At 40.7% G+C, this 14,944-nt stretch overlaps 1 protein-coding gene across 1 annotated transcript in view; it reads right to left on the bottom strand.

Moving 5' to 3' along the window:
* Positions 1–14,944, bottom strand: part of DNAH8 (dynein axonemal heavy chain 8) — a 329,846-nt gene that overhangs the window by 50,189 nt on the left and 264,713 nt on the right. Inside the window, exons 83-85 of the mRNA XM_082347906.1 lie at positions 12,747–12,820; positions 10,073–10,225; positions 9,550–9,705 (exon numbers count right to left, since the gene is read on the bottom strand). Of these exons, the coding sequence (XP_082204032.1) occupies positions 9,550–9,705; positions 10,073–10,225; positions 12,747–12,820 (383 nt within the window). The remainder of the gene's footprint in view (positions 1–9,549; positions 9,706–10,072; positions 10,226–12,746; positions 12,821–14,944) is intronic.

Genomic DNA, 14,944 nt, shown 5'->3' with positions numbered 1-14,944 from the left:
ACTTCTCTACCTCTAAATGTATACTAACTTTTCTCTCTTTTGCCTTCCCTAACCCAACACACACACACACACACACACACACACACACATTGTTTTCACAAGCCAGTCCAATACTTCTTCTTGCAGCTGTTCCATGCTTTAGATCTTGAATAACACTACCATTTAAAGGAATCTAAATGAATTGCAGTTTGGACATATTCATGGACAAGTCAGAAAAGAAATTGAGAATGTGCAAAGCTTTAATTACTGATTTTTTAGGATATGCTTTTAAGATTTTTTTATATAAATTTATTTTATTTATTTATTTATTTTTGGCTGCATTGGGTCTTCATTGTTGCACGCGGTCTTCCTCTAGTTGTGGTGAGCAGGGACTACTCTTCTTCCTTGTGGTGCACGGGCTTCTCATTGTGGTGGCTTCTCTTGTTGTGGAGCTTGGGCTCTAGAGCACAGGCTCAGTAGTTGTGGTGCACGGGCTTCGTTGCTCCACGGCATGTGGGATCTTCCTGGACCAGGGCTCAAACCCATGTCCCCTGCATTCACAGGCGGATTCTTAACCACTGCGCCACCAGGAAGTCCTCTTTTAAGATATTAAATAAAACATCAAAATTAATCTGGGTCCAGCTGTCCACCCTGGGAGGTCAGACTGAGGGCAAACAACCCTTAAAAATGTCAACTACTAGCGTTATTTCTAGAGCTGTTCTTCTTTAGGTTAGGCTGTCAGGTGTTAGACATTTGCATGGCGTGACTCCCTACTCCTTAGCTAATTAGACCAAAGGTGAACAACCAGCCTAAGAAGAGCCAGCACTATCCCTTCTCCCAGGAATTTGGACTTACAGTTCAGAACAGGTATTCAGAGTTTGTCCTAGTCAGAGCTTAAACTAGAGAGGTTTGTAAACTCAGGAGTTGTGAAGCACCATCTTCCACCTTGAACACAGAGAAGATGAGGAGGAGCCACGGGGTCGGGAGGAGGCCTTGACAGGAGGAGACATATCTCCCATTTTTGTCTCCCCTTTTGTACCTGCGCCTTGGGAGAAGGATCATGGTTGTCTAATAAACAAACATGTGAGTTGATTATTATCAGAATGAAAGGCACTCTCTGTCACTCTCCGGAGGGTCAATTAGGAAGCTGACATGTGGTTTTGAATTTCTTGCATGGGTCCCAAAAAGCACTGAGGTGAGCCTCCTCCAGGTTGCTCTAGGAGCAAGGGGGGCCTGGAGGGTCTATGGGGTGCTAACATGAAAATGCATTCAGCTAACACTTGAGGCTCTGGGATTTCTTCCACCTTGAGGGCTTCAAAGAGAAGAATGCTAACCACTTACGAACCAAACACAAATGTTTTCCCGTTGTTTAAAAAAAGAGAAACAACTCTAAAACAGTTTTACCTGTTTTGACTTAGTTTTTAAAATTTACTGTTAAGTTAGGTAGGATACTGAATGAAAAACAATTCTTTCTTTCCAATTACTGAAGCTGCTTAAGTTGGCTCTGTGGAAACACTCTCCTTTACATGCACTGAGCAATTACAATTCAGTTGCTCCTTAAAATGTGATCTTTGAAAATTGCCCTAATCTGAGGTTTGCTTCATTTTATGTTACTTACTATCAATTTTTATTTAAAATGTTCAGTTTTTAGGTTGGTTCACTAAAGTCATAAACTGTTTAACTCCTTTTAGAAAAAAAGACAAAATATGGTGTCTTTTCTTTCACAAATGAGGTCATTTCACTTTCTTGCTATTTTTTTTTTTTTTTACTCACTGACCCCTATAAGTGACAATAAAGAAAAAAACAACTCCTAAGTATGATCTTGGAATAATATCAGGGTAGACTCAAACCACTGGGACCTAAGAACTCATTTGGAAGCTCAAAAACAGAGGACTTTGCTAGAATTTGGAATATTTGGCATATTGAATCTCTCCAATCCAATTAGTATTTTTGAAACAATAGGATGAGTCTTATGTTTAGAAAAATATTAGGATGAGTCCAATAATAGAAAAATATTAGAATCAGTGTATTTTCAAGAAGTTTTAATCTAGTTGAGAAAATAAGACAAAACAGGAAAGGACAACACAGTAGTAAATATAATTAACTGTCAAATTTTCACAGGTGATAAGCTTGAAGAAGACATTCAATCAAGGGCTCCTGGGAAGAATGAAACTGAAGCTGGTCTTTGAAAAGAAGGGAGAAAAGAATCCCGGGTTTGGCAAATGTCGGGAGCAAAGACAGGAATGCAAAGTTCACGATTCGTCCAGAAGGAGGCTGCAGGACTGTGCCACTGCAGCAGAGGACAACCTCTGGTGAGTAGCTGCAACTACATCCCCACGTGATGATTCAGGGATGAAACGTAGACAGATTTGATGTCAGGAGAAAGAGCTAAAACCTGACTCAACAGAAGGGTGTTATTATCTATTATTAAGTTGGAGAGTGATGATTTTAGGAAGACTAGTCTACTCCCTACTACATTGAACCAATAAGGTTCCTTCTTTTCATTCCAAAGAATATATAAAACACAACTACTAGTGAAATATAGAAAACTTGGAATCCTCCTTAGAACACCGAAGAGAAGCTGTTCAATGGAGTCATCATTTTAATGATGTCAAAGCTATTTCCAGTTTTATGTTAGAATCTACCTCAGTCCAATGATCCCCCCCTCCCACAGTCCAGTGAAGATTCACTTCAGTCCCATCTTCAAAACAAAGCTCTCTTTGGAGCATCACTACCTATTTATTTAATAACTGGAGTTAACATAAGATGAAAAATGCAATCTATACTAGACAATATAAGGGAAACTTGAATAGGTAAAAATAATTAACAGAAATGGTCAGAACCACTGGGAAACACTACAGAGGTACGTGTAAAAGATCTTTTCAAAAATCTGTATCATGTTACTGTAATTATTTTGAAGAGATCTGCACTAAGAACTTTATAATCATGCCTCCCCAAAGGGAGAACTGGTATACACAGTATTAAATTTGAAGGGAGTGTTTGTCAAGGCTTAAACCTAAAAAATATGTCAGAGAAGTGAACACTTTTCTGAATGAGGAACTGTTAACAGTGGTACTCTCTGAGCCCCATAGATATGGCCATTTTTATTAAATATTAAACAAATATTTTAAGAGCCATGGGAAAATTTCCAAGTTTGCAACTGCCACTGCAGGCCCTTAGAGCTCCTAATCAAAGATTCTTGCAGTAAACCTCACAAAGTTGTGTATAAGCCATAAGAAAAGTCCCAAATGTGGGCTTCAATGTGGGTGAGCCAAGGTGTGGGGGAGAAATAGCCAAACCATGAAAAGGTCATAAAAATGATTAAAGACTCCTCCCTGAAGGGCAGTGGCTCTCTGGGAGTTATTCTCCACTCTCATTGCATATTAGCATCACTTGGGAAGTTTTTAAATGGTCTGAGCTCTTCACCCCGATGCCTCCTCCAGGGGATTCTGGGGCCCAGGCAATGGCTGAGGACCACTGCTTAAGATGCTCACGGGTCCAATGTGCTGCACTACGAGGGACAGTATATTGACTATCAATAGGAACAAAACAGGAAATGTTATTGTGACCTGCAGGAGGTGTTGGGAGGAGACTACAAATGGAATTGTTGAAGAAGAATTGTTGAATTTCAGAAGACCAAGACTTTGGAGGAAGGTATATTTAAAATTAAAATCCTGAAGGGTGAGTGTGGGCTTGCTCTGAAGGCCAGAACAGTGCTACACTGGAGTTTCTGGCAAAATGTAGAGAGAGAATATTGAGGCCAGAGGGAAGTTTCCCCCTAGAGTCATCTTCAAGAGGATGCAGGAGGACTTCCCTGGTGGTGCAGCGGTTGAGAATCCACCTGCCAATGCAGGCGACATGGGTTTGAGCCCTGGTCTGGGAGGATCCCGCATGCCGCAGAGCAACTGGGCCTGTGAGCCACAGTTACTGAGCCTGCGCTCTAGAGCCCGTGAGCCACAACTACTGAGCCCATGTGCCACAGCTGCTGAAGCCCACGCGCCTAGAGCCCGTGCTCCACAACAAGAGAAGCTGCCGCGGTGAGAGGCCCGCACACTGCAGAGAAGAGTGGGCCCTGCTCGCTGCAACTAGAGAGGGCCCGCACGCAGCAGCGAAGACCCAACACAGCCATAAATAAATAAATAAATAAATAAATAAATAAATAAATAAAAGAGGATGCGGGAAATGTTCTCAGGAAGTAGTGGCCAAATAAGCGGAGGCATGCCCCATGGTGCTGGGGGTGAAAGGCTCCCATGGGGAGGGCGGGAGGGCAGGAGGGCTGGCTGGCCGAGACAGAGACATCAGCCGACTGCAGCAAGAGCGGCCGCTGCCGCAGTAACCTCCTGGCCAACGTGGATGTCAAGTTCCTGGAGGAGAGGGGAGGAAAGCCAGGGGGAGTAGGAAGCAAGCAGAGCTTAGTGCAGAAGCGGCTGGTGCAACTATGCAGGTTCCCATGGCAGCACCCAGCGCACCCCCTCCTACTGGGTAATCCTGCTCCCATCCCAAGACACCCTCCCCCACTCTCCTACCCAAGAAAGTTGTCCTTGACCAGCCAAATCTATTTCCCCTTCTTATAGGAGAGGAGGGATGCTCACTTTGTCCTCTGCAACAAGAGTAGGGTCCACATAACACGTGATGCTCTTGAGCTAGGGTGAGTTGATGGCATGATGCCAAACTTTGATTCAGTAAGAGAAACACATTGGAGGGCAGGCAGGGGTTGGCTATTTTACCACTAGGTCCTGCATTCTCATGTGTTATGGATTCCAGCATGAACCCCTTGTAACCGAGCAGGAACCTCTGAGGCCTTCCCAGGATAGAACACCCCACCCATGTCCTCCGCCTGCCTATTCTCTGTAGAAAAACTTCAGTCAAAGAATAAATTTAATCAGAGAGGTGAGAAAATACAAAAAGAAAAGAAAAAACAAGACAAAATAATAATGCTTTAGTCATTAAACAAAGTCAAGGACCTTTAGTTCTTCCTCAAGGACTATAGATAATATTCTGAGCCATGTCCTTTGAGCTGTCTTATAGATACTGAAACCCCCACCAGGTGGAATAGGTTAACTGTATTCTGCCCACAAGCACATAGACCCCAGACCAGCTGGAACCAAACGATTGATGATGTTGACTCCCAATTACCTCACCACCAACCAATCAGAAGAATGCCCATGAGCTGACCACGCCCTGTTCCTTGAACACTATAAGACTCCTCACTACCCCCTCCAGGGTGGTACACACAGTTTTGAGGGCATTAGCCTGCTGTGATCCCCTCTGCCTGACAAAGCAATAAAGCTATTCTTTTCTACTTCACCCAAAACTCTGTCTCCACATTTCTACTCAGCAAGAGTGAACAGAGGCTGAGTTTCAGCAACACTCTCCCCAGCCCAGAAGCTTCATATTATGTCACATGAACCAATTCCCTCTTCTTTTTTTCAATCTCTGCAAGGAAAAAAGTATATACATCGTGTTTGTATAAATCAAGGGATATCCAGGTAAATTTGGAGGAATCAATTCATCGATTAACGAATCAGGAAAAGACTTGTATGCAGAAAACTATAAGACAATGATGAAAGAAATTAAAGATGATACAAACAGATGGAGAGATATACCATGTTCTTGGATTGGAAGAATCAACACTGTGAAAATGATTATACTACCCAAAGCAATCTACAGATTCAATGCAATCCCTATCAAACTACAAATGGCATTTTTCACAGAACTAGAGCAAAGAATTTCACAATTTGTATGGAAACACAAAAGACCCCGAATAGCCAAAGCAATACTGAGAAAGAAAAACAGAGCTGGAGGAATCAGGCTCCCTGACTTCAGACTATACTACAAAGCTACAGTAATCAAGACAGTATGGTACTGGCACAAAAATAGAAATATAGATCAATGGAACAGGATAGAAAGCCCAGAGATAAACCCACCTTATCTTTGATAAAGGAGGCAAGAATATACAATGGAGAAAAGACAGCCTCTTCAATAAGTGGTGCTGGGAAAACTGGACAGCTACATGTAAAAGAATTAAATTAGAACACTCCCTAACACCATACAAAAAATAAACTCAAAATGGATTAAAGACCTAAATGTAAGGTCAGACGCTATAAAACTCTTAGAGGAAAACATAGGCAGAACACTCTATGACATAAGTCACAGCAAGATCCTTTTTGACCCAGCTCCTAGAGAAATGGAAATAAAAACCAAAATAAACAAATGGGACCTAATGAAACGTAAAAGCTTTTGCACAGCAAAGGAAACCATAAACAAGATGAAAAGACAACCCTCAGAATGGGAGAAAATATTTGCAAATGAAGCAACTGACAAAGGATTAATCTCTAAAATATACAAGCAGCTCAGGCAGCTCAATATCAAAAAAACAAACAACCCAATCCAAAAATGGGCAGAAGACCTAAACAGACATTTCTCCCAAGAAGATATACAGATTCCCAACAAACACATGAAAGGATGCTCAACATCACTAATCATTAGAGAAATGCAAATCAAAACTACAATGAGATATCACCTCACTTCGGTCATAATGGCCATCATCAAAAAATCTACAAACAATAAATGCTGGAGAGGGTGTGGAGAAAAGGGAACCCTCTTACACTGTTGATGGGAATGTAAACTGATACAGCCACTATGGAGAACAGTATGGAAGTTCCTTAAAAAACTAAAAATAGAACTACCATACAACCCAGCAATCCCACTACTGGGCATATACCCTGAGAAAACCATAATTCAAAAAGAGTCATGTAGCACAATGTTCATTGCAGCACTATTTACAATAGCCAGGACATGGAAGCAACCTAAATGTCCAACAACAGATGAATGGATAAAGAAGATGTGGCACATATATACAATGGAATATTACTCAGCCATAAAAAGAAACAAAACTGAGTTATTTATAGTGAGGTGGATGGACCTAGAGACTGTCATACAGAGTGAAGTAAGTCAGAAAGAGAAAAACAAATACCGTATGCTAACACATATATATGGAATCTAAAAAAAAAACAAAAGGAAAGTTCTGAAGAACCTAGGGGCAGGACAGAAATAAAGACGCAGACATAGAGAATGGACTTGAGGACACGGGGAGCAGGAAGGGTAAGCTGGGACGAAGTGAGAGAGTGGCATGGACATATATACACTACCAAATGTAAAATAGATAGCTAGTGGGAAGCAGCCGCATAGCACAGGGAGATTAGCTTGGTGCTTTGTGTCCACCTAGAGGGGTGGGATAGGGAGGGTGGGAGGGAGATGCAAGAGGGAGGGGATATGGCAATATATGTATAGGTATAGCTGATTCACTTTGTTATACAGAAGAAACTAACACACCATTGTAACGCAATTATACTCCAATAAAGATGTTAAAAAAAAAATCAGGTACTTGACTATTATATCCAACACTAGAAACATATAAGCCACAATCTGTCTATTCAGAACAGTCCTTCCTGTAACAGTTGTGTGTTAAACTCTAATGTGCACACGAATCACTTGGGCATCTTATTACAATGCAGATTCTGATTCAGTAGGTCTGGGTGGGGCCTGAAATTCATCTCTTACAAGTCCCCAGGTGATGCAGATGGTGCTGACCCAGGGCCACAAGCCCCTAAAGAATTCTGGATTTTTCTATCAAGCTGGCTTTATCCTAACCAAGAAAAGAATATGTTTAGGCAATATCACAGTAAACATTTCTGAAATTGATAAAACTAGAACCAAGGGAAAAATGCTTGAATTATCTGCACTCCTTGTATAGTCATAGAACTGGACAACAGAATGTTAGAAATGGGAAAAATCTTGAAAGATCACCTCCTTCTGCCTCTAAACACACAGATGGGGAAACAGAAGCCTCAAGAGGGACGTAACATGACCAACCTTACGTAGCTTATTGATGTCACAACAGGTCTAAAGTCCAGGCTTCCTGACTGTCCATGAAGTGCTCTTTCTAACACACTATGATTGGATTTTAAGAGATCGTCACAACCTTCTTTTTCATAGACATGCCACTGTTAGCTTCACGGCCTTAGCAGTGGAGAATTTTTTCTGTTTTAACCCAAATACAAGCCACGTTAAGTGTAAGCACACTTCGGCCCCATGACCGGCCCGTGGTCCTGTTCTTCTTTTTAGCCCTTGGATAATGGCCACTAAAAACACAGGTTGCCATGTTGACCATATGGAAAATACCCCCCAGTCATCTGTCTGTGATAAGCACAGTGGAAGAGTTGAATCATCACTACTAGGAAAAGAATCATAAAATTTATTATTTGTGAATTGGGCTTTAAATAACAGAGTTTAAAGCAATATTTGTATTAGAGTGTGATAAGGTCTAGCAAACCCAACAATTCCCAGATAAGAATATATGAAATCGGCTTCAGTGACTTTAAAGCTGTAATTTACAATCAATCCAAAGGCCACAATGGAACTTGGCAAAAATAACCACCCGCAAAGCGTTTAACCTGATTTTAAGTCTCTCAGAGTTGGGGGACAGATAAACACCAGCTGTCCCCTCTAAACAGCCCTCTCTGTTGGGCAGCATGAAACCTGGTAAAGTGGTGGGGACAAGGAACCTACGGGTAAACAAGCCCAGTATTTTCTGGGGTGGGCACCCAATTCCCCTCCACCTTTGGGCAGGGTGGGGAGAGATGAGGCCAAGCTCTGCCGGCCGCTGTGCACAGCTGAACCATGACTCCTGGTTTAAGCCAGTTGATTCATTTTGTCCTCACTCCAACCTCAGGGAAAGAAGAAATGTAAGAAAGAGTTAAAGGAGTCCCTTTATCTCTCTGTGAAATCAAGGAGTGAATCAAGTACATTAAAATTATACAGCTTTCGAATACAGAACAAAATACAAAATTCAAATATAGAACAAAGCAACAACAAAATGAAGATAACCCCATAGAGATGTTGCTGGGCAGCCATAAAATTATTAAATGACTATATAATTACACAGTAAAAGCAAAGAGCAAACAACCTGAAGAAGACAGGTGACCCTTGTGACTCCTCTTCCCAACACCACCACTACTGTCACCGGTGGGAGGAGGGTTGAAACATACTTGTATCCAGGGCAGGCAGCATGGGGCTTGACTCCTAGATCTACTGTTTAGGAAGGAACTTAACCTCTCTGAGTCTCAATTTCCTCACTTGTAAGATGGTGATAAATCCTACATTGAAAGGTGGCTGTTAGTATTACATGAGATGGTGTACGTAACATTCCTGGCCAGCACAGGCACTTTCAAGACCAAGCTCCCATCACAGTAATCCGTTTGTTCATCCCACAAATATTTATTGAGCTCTGGCAATGCCCCAGCTGCTGCTGTCACAGGGGGGAGACCCAGCAGTTACAAAAGAACAAAGTCATTGCCCTGGAGAATCTTATATTCTAGGGGCCAAGGCGGGGGGGGGGGGTCCGGAGGACACATAAATACATAAACAAATATGCATGTCCTGTGCCAGGTGGGGAAAAGTGCCATGAAGGAAAAAGAAAGCAAGGTGAGGAGAGCAGACAGTGCAGCAGAGAGGCAAACATAACATCATTAGCATCCTCTAAATGTGCAAACTGCTCTCAGAAGTTACCTGCACAGTGGAGTGTAAAAATGCTACAGTGTAAAGCATTGGCTTCCACATGGGTAAATTACTGATATCCAGAAGGTCTTGATTAATTCCAGCAAATGTTCTTTTCAAACCTGCGCGAACACCTTGGGGTGGCTCATTAGTGAATTTGAGAGAAGTCTGTCGTAAAAAGCAAATAGTAGTTTTGTTTCTATAAATTACTGTGAAGAATAAAATAGAAATTACAACACATCAGACAACAATATGCTTATGGTACATAAATGAGCACCGTGTAAGCTACTTACGTTGATCAGAGCTAAAACCCAATAAATTAATACTGAGTCTTATAACTCTTCTGTGGGAATCTTTACCATATAATCTTGATAATTATAGTCAAGATTTTGACGATAATGGCATAAGATTTTGCAACGCAGCCTCTACTGGACCAGAAAACCTTGTTATGTTTGCCATCTTTCCATAACCATAACTGTGCCATCTTTATTTGTATAGCTCTCAAGGAAAAGACACTTATCTCACAGTAACAAACCTGAAGCAATGTAATGGGAAACCGATTGTGGGGCTCGGTAGTTATCCACACTCGGAAAGTATCATCGCTGGCTTCAGCGGTAGTTAATGTCTCTAGCAATTCTTCCATGAATTCTAGGCCAAGGTGACAATTCTGCAGTAATACCCAGCCACCCTGTATTCAAAAATGATTTCATATTAATTCCTTATAACTTTTTTGCTATCATTTTAATAAAACAAAACGTACAAGCAAATTTTTTAAAACTTTTGCTCAGGGCATAAGAATACTCTGTTTTGAGCACATATATTTTAATGAAATTGTTATATGTCAATACAATCTTCTTTTTTCTGTTAGTTGTAAAGCTGGTTACTTGGAATCAAGTGGGTTCAAATGATTGTATCCTGCCACCCCTGGTTTAGAAGGGAACAAAAGTTAAAATTTGAAGTCAGACTTGTTTAAGTACAGTGTGTGCACCATCTAATGGTGGGAATGGGTATTTTGGAATTTGTAACTTAAATTGTCCTGCCTAAGGTAAATCAGAAGGGACTCACCCCGAAACCAAGTCGTCCACTGTCACAAAGAGAGATACACATTACCTCATGAAAGTTGGAGGTGTTGATGAAAATTCATTAACAATCAAGTTAGGAAGAAAAGAGAGAATTTTATTTGAGACAACTGAGGATTATAGCCTGGGAGACAGAAGCTCTGAGAACTGTCTTGCCTGTTAGAAGTCAAAGGCAGAGCCATATACATTTTCGAGACAAAGGATCATACATCAAAATGACATGCTGACATTTCACATGGGGTTCACCAAAGATACAAAGCCAGCAACAAGTCACCATGACTCCCTGCAGAGTTGGAAAAGCATGCTAATCTTTTAAGAAGTTACCTGGCTAGCGTCAGAAGAAAGGGAAAAAAAATTGATCTTTGCATTTGAGCAGGCATTCCCACCTTTGAGGAGGTCTGGTTAATGCGTGATGCAGATGCACACTGTACACTAAAAGGGGAGGGAGGAGGCCCAAATGAGCAGAGAGAGAATTTTATGCTTAATTTTTCTTCTCCTGACTTAAAATACAAATTTTATTTCACCAGAGGCAATAAAATACATTTGGTGACATTTGCTACCATAATATTAATGGTATTATTATTTGTCATCACTCCTCCCAGATATTCCTGAAACCACAAAACTTTCTAAGCACTATCTAAATACTTGTTAAAACCTTTTTTAACAATGTTAAGTCACATGACCGTCAAAGTTCTATAAGAACACAGTTTATTAGCCAGACAATATCTTGATATACTTATATAATGAGATCAGATAAATACAGCTACAAATTATTGAGCTTAGTGCATATATAGTAAGGCCTGTATATACGCCTTCTACTGCAAGAGAAAACAGAACTCAGACTGGCTTAAGCAGCAAAGGGGACTTGTTGGTCTAGACAACTGGGGTGTCTAGACCAAGATGGACTTCATGGTTGGTTTGTGTCATCATGGATCCAGTTACTCTCTGATTCCCTGCTCTGCATTCCACAGTGTCAGCTTTATCCTAAATCTTTCAAGTGGCAGTGTGGCTGTACCTATTCATGGGTTATTGTTGTTGTTTGTTTGTTTGATAATGCCATTATTATCAATATTTATCCTACCTTAAGACACAGAACATGGAAGTTATAAAAGCTAATATTCCAAAGAAGGTTAATGTGAATGCTGTACCAAATTTAGAAGTTTCTCACTCATGGAAACTAAAGAAATTATTTAAGGCCCAAAGTCAAACTGTCAAATCACTCAATAGAGTGAATCATTTGATCTGACTAAAAATAATTATATAAAATTTCTTCGATATATATAAATTAAATACAATATATTATTGAATTTAATTAAGCGGTAAAGATTAAGGCTTGGCGCACTTGAGAATTAATGACTAGCCTGAAACTTTGATGAACCAAGCAGAGTTTTAGCCCATTAACCCTCTCCAGTCATTAATTCCCAGGGAAAAGCTGCACCAAAGTTGCTACAGACGTTATGAGGTCAAAAGCTTAAAAATAAACCGAGATCTTATTTTATTTTTATAAATGGTGCAATTTCTTATTGCTGCTGAAATTGCTATCTACCATTTCTAGAAAATTAATGACCTGTGTATTTATTAGGTGTGATGAAAAATAGTTCTCAACATTCCATCCAGCTTGCAATTTTCAATAAAAACCATTATCAATATTTAAACATAACACCCTCAAATATTTCTTATTTGCCTGAAACTATCCATTAATGAAAAATGAAAGTCTCACTTTAACTGAAAATTGAAATTTGACTGTCTCAATCTGTCACTTCTTAAGCACTATCTATTAATATTGAACATGACATTCCAAGACTGCTAGAGCTGCATCCTTTAGGAACCAGAAAGTGTGGCTGCCAAATTATCAAAAAATATTTAGTGAAAATAAAATGGAGCGTATACTATAGAAAATGGAACAAGTATTTTGTGGGGATGTCAGGAGCAAACTAGCTGGAGGTTTAAAATTTGTATGAAATCAAAGGTTGACTCTATATACATAAATAAAAATGAAAAATAATGATTGAGCATCGCAGGCAGAATGCTTTACCCATCACTGTGGTGGTCCTAAGTAGACCAGATGGCCAGAGGAATAATATCAAGAATGTTGCATGAAGAGTAGTTGTCCATTGCTGGACAACATACCTGCTGCATTGACATCTGAATCAGCTTTCGAGCATGTACTTCTTGTCCTTGCCCCATTGAGATAGTTCTGCATTCTGTAACACAGAAGGATCACTATGATAAAACATAAATTTTATAACAGGATTGGGACAAAACATTAATTTCTGAATGGTCATAGCCTCCCTCCCTCCGTGGCTTCTAAGGAGACTTTGTTATTCAAACAAGTCTGGCTTTCAGTTGTGTTGATAAGAGAAATGAGTGGAGCAGAAACTGGAAAGGGAAGGACAAGGAAAGAGAGACAAAAGGCACAAGGCAGGTCTTTTAGAGAGTTCTGGGGTCTTTGGAGATAACGAGGAGATAGATTGATGGGGGAGAGGCAGCTATAATGCTATCATAGGCATTAAGAGGGAAAGAGGATTTTTGAGTTTTGCTAAATTTTTAAATTAAATTTTATTGGAGTATAGTTGCTTTACAATGTTGTATTTGTTTCTGCTGCACAGCAAAGTGAATCAGTTATACATATACATATACCCACTCTTTTTTAGATTTCCTTCCCATTTAGGTCACCACAGAGCACTGAGTAGAGTTCCCTGTTCTGTTTTGATTAGAATATTTTTTTGGTGTTTTATCAGATGCTTCAGTAAAGATTTAGTTGGCTTTTTATTCTTTTACAATGTCAAGTATGCAGTGTTTTGTCTGTCTGTCTGTTTGGGTTTTGTTTGCATATTTGTCCATTTTCCAAGATGGAACTTGTGGCAGCTCAGCCCCATGAGGGCTACATTCAGGGATAACTGTTCCTCAGGATTAAATCACCATCTTGTAACTGAGCATGAAGAAAAAGTGGAGACCGCTCCAAGATTAGAGGTGTGATTATAATTCAGCAGAATATACACTATTTAGGCTCATTAGTGAATTTGATGTCCCAGGCAGAGAACCACACTTGTGCCTGTCACATGAATTCACTAAATTGCAGAAGTCTCTAAATCATGCTTGTGAAACTGGAATTGGAAATTAACTTTTAAGCAAGTCTTTGTGGACCCAGGTCTTCTTGAATTTTAGAGGCATGATCTCTAGATCTCTAGAGGCACAGGGAAAGGAGGTCAATGGAGACATTGTGAAGCAGTGTATGCTTTTGCCCTACTCTACTGGAGGAGCCTGAATCCTCAGAAAAAAGGGCTGCTGTAGCTGGGCGAACAATGAGGCTGATTTGGAAACTGCTGGTAGAAGGTACAGAGGACGAGAGAAATTCACAGGGTGGAGTTAGAAGTATGTCAGGAACCAGAGAAGAAGTTGCCAGGGCACACCATTTAAAATATAGCACCATGGGGTTAATGACCAGAGATTCTGTGAGGGTTCGCAGGGTGCAGCATTAGGATTATTTGTGGACTCAGGGTCACAGGGTGAAACTCTGCAGTGGGTGCCTGAGAGAGGATGGCAGAGCACTGTTTGAAAAACTGGGAACTGCAATTGTCCAAAGGTCACTGAACAAAGCTGGATTTTCCCACCAAAGCCCTCATGAATGTCTCCTGCTCAAGGGGAACCAGGCACTGCTCCCAGGGCATCTGAGAAGAATCCACACACCCTATAATAGGAGAAGGAAGGAGAGGTGGAACTTGAAGGGGAGGAGCCTCCAAACTGTACAAAGAGATAGAGCCCCTCTTGTTTCATTAGAACCCACAAATGTTAGGTAGGTCAATGGAGGAAAGTTTGATAGGGACAAAAAGTATTAACATGTGAGCATGAGCCACAATCTATCTCCCCTGTCCTTCCAACTCTTCTGAAATACACCTTTTAAAAGGAAGAACTGGTTTTTGTTGAGGTGGCCTGAGTTTCTTATCTTGACCTGGGTAAGTGGTCAAGAGGAGACTTAGAGGCATTCCTTCAAAACAAACCCAGAATCTGACCACTTCTGGACATCTACACTTTTATTCCCCGGTCCATCACCTCTTGCCTGTATTCTTGCAGTAGCCTACTAACTGGTTACCTCTCCCCCACTCTTTTTCTCTACTAGTTAGTCTTCCCATGGCAGACAGAGGAATTCTGTCGAATCCTAAATCAGATTACGTCCATCCTCTGCTCAGAAACATCTGATGGCTTCTCATTTCATCCTGCACAAAATCCAGAATCCAGTTCAAATTCTTACCTCTAAGACCCTACCCAATTGGCTCCCATTGCTGCCGCACTCTACACACACACACACACACACACTTTTCAGGATC

Source organism: Balaenoptera borealis (genome assembly GCF_965194805.1).
Source record: "Balaenoptera borealis genome assembly, chromosome: 12".
NCBI classification, from domain to species: Eukaryota; Metazoa; Chordata; class Mammalia; order Artiodactyla; family Balaenopteridae; genus Balaenoptera; species Balaenoptera borealis.
The sequence above is the reverse complement of the archived record's forward strand: the minus strand, read 5'-3'. Positions and strand labels throughout refer to the sequence as shown.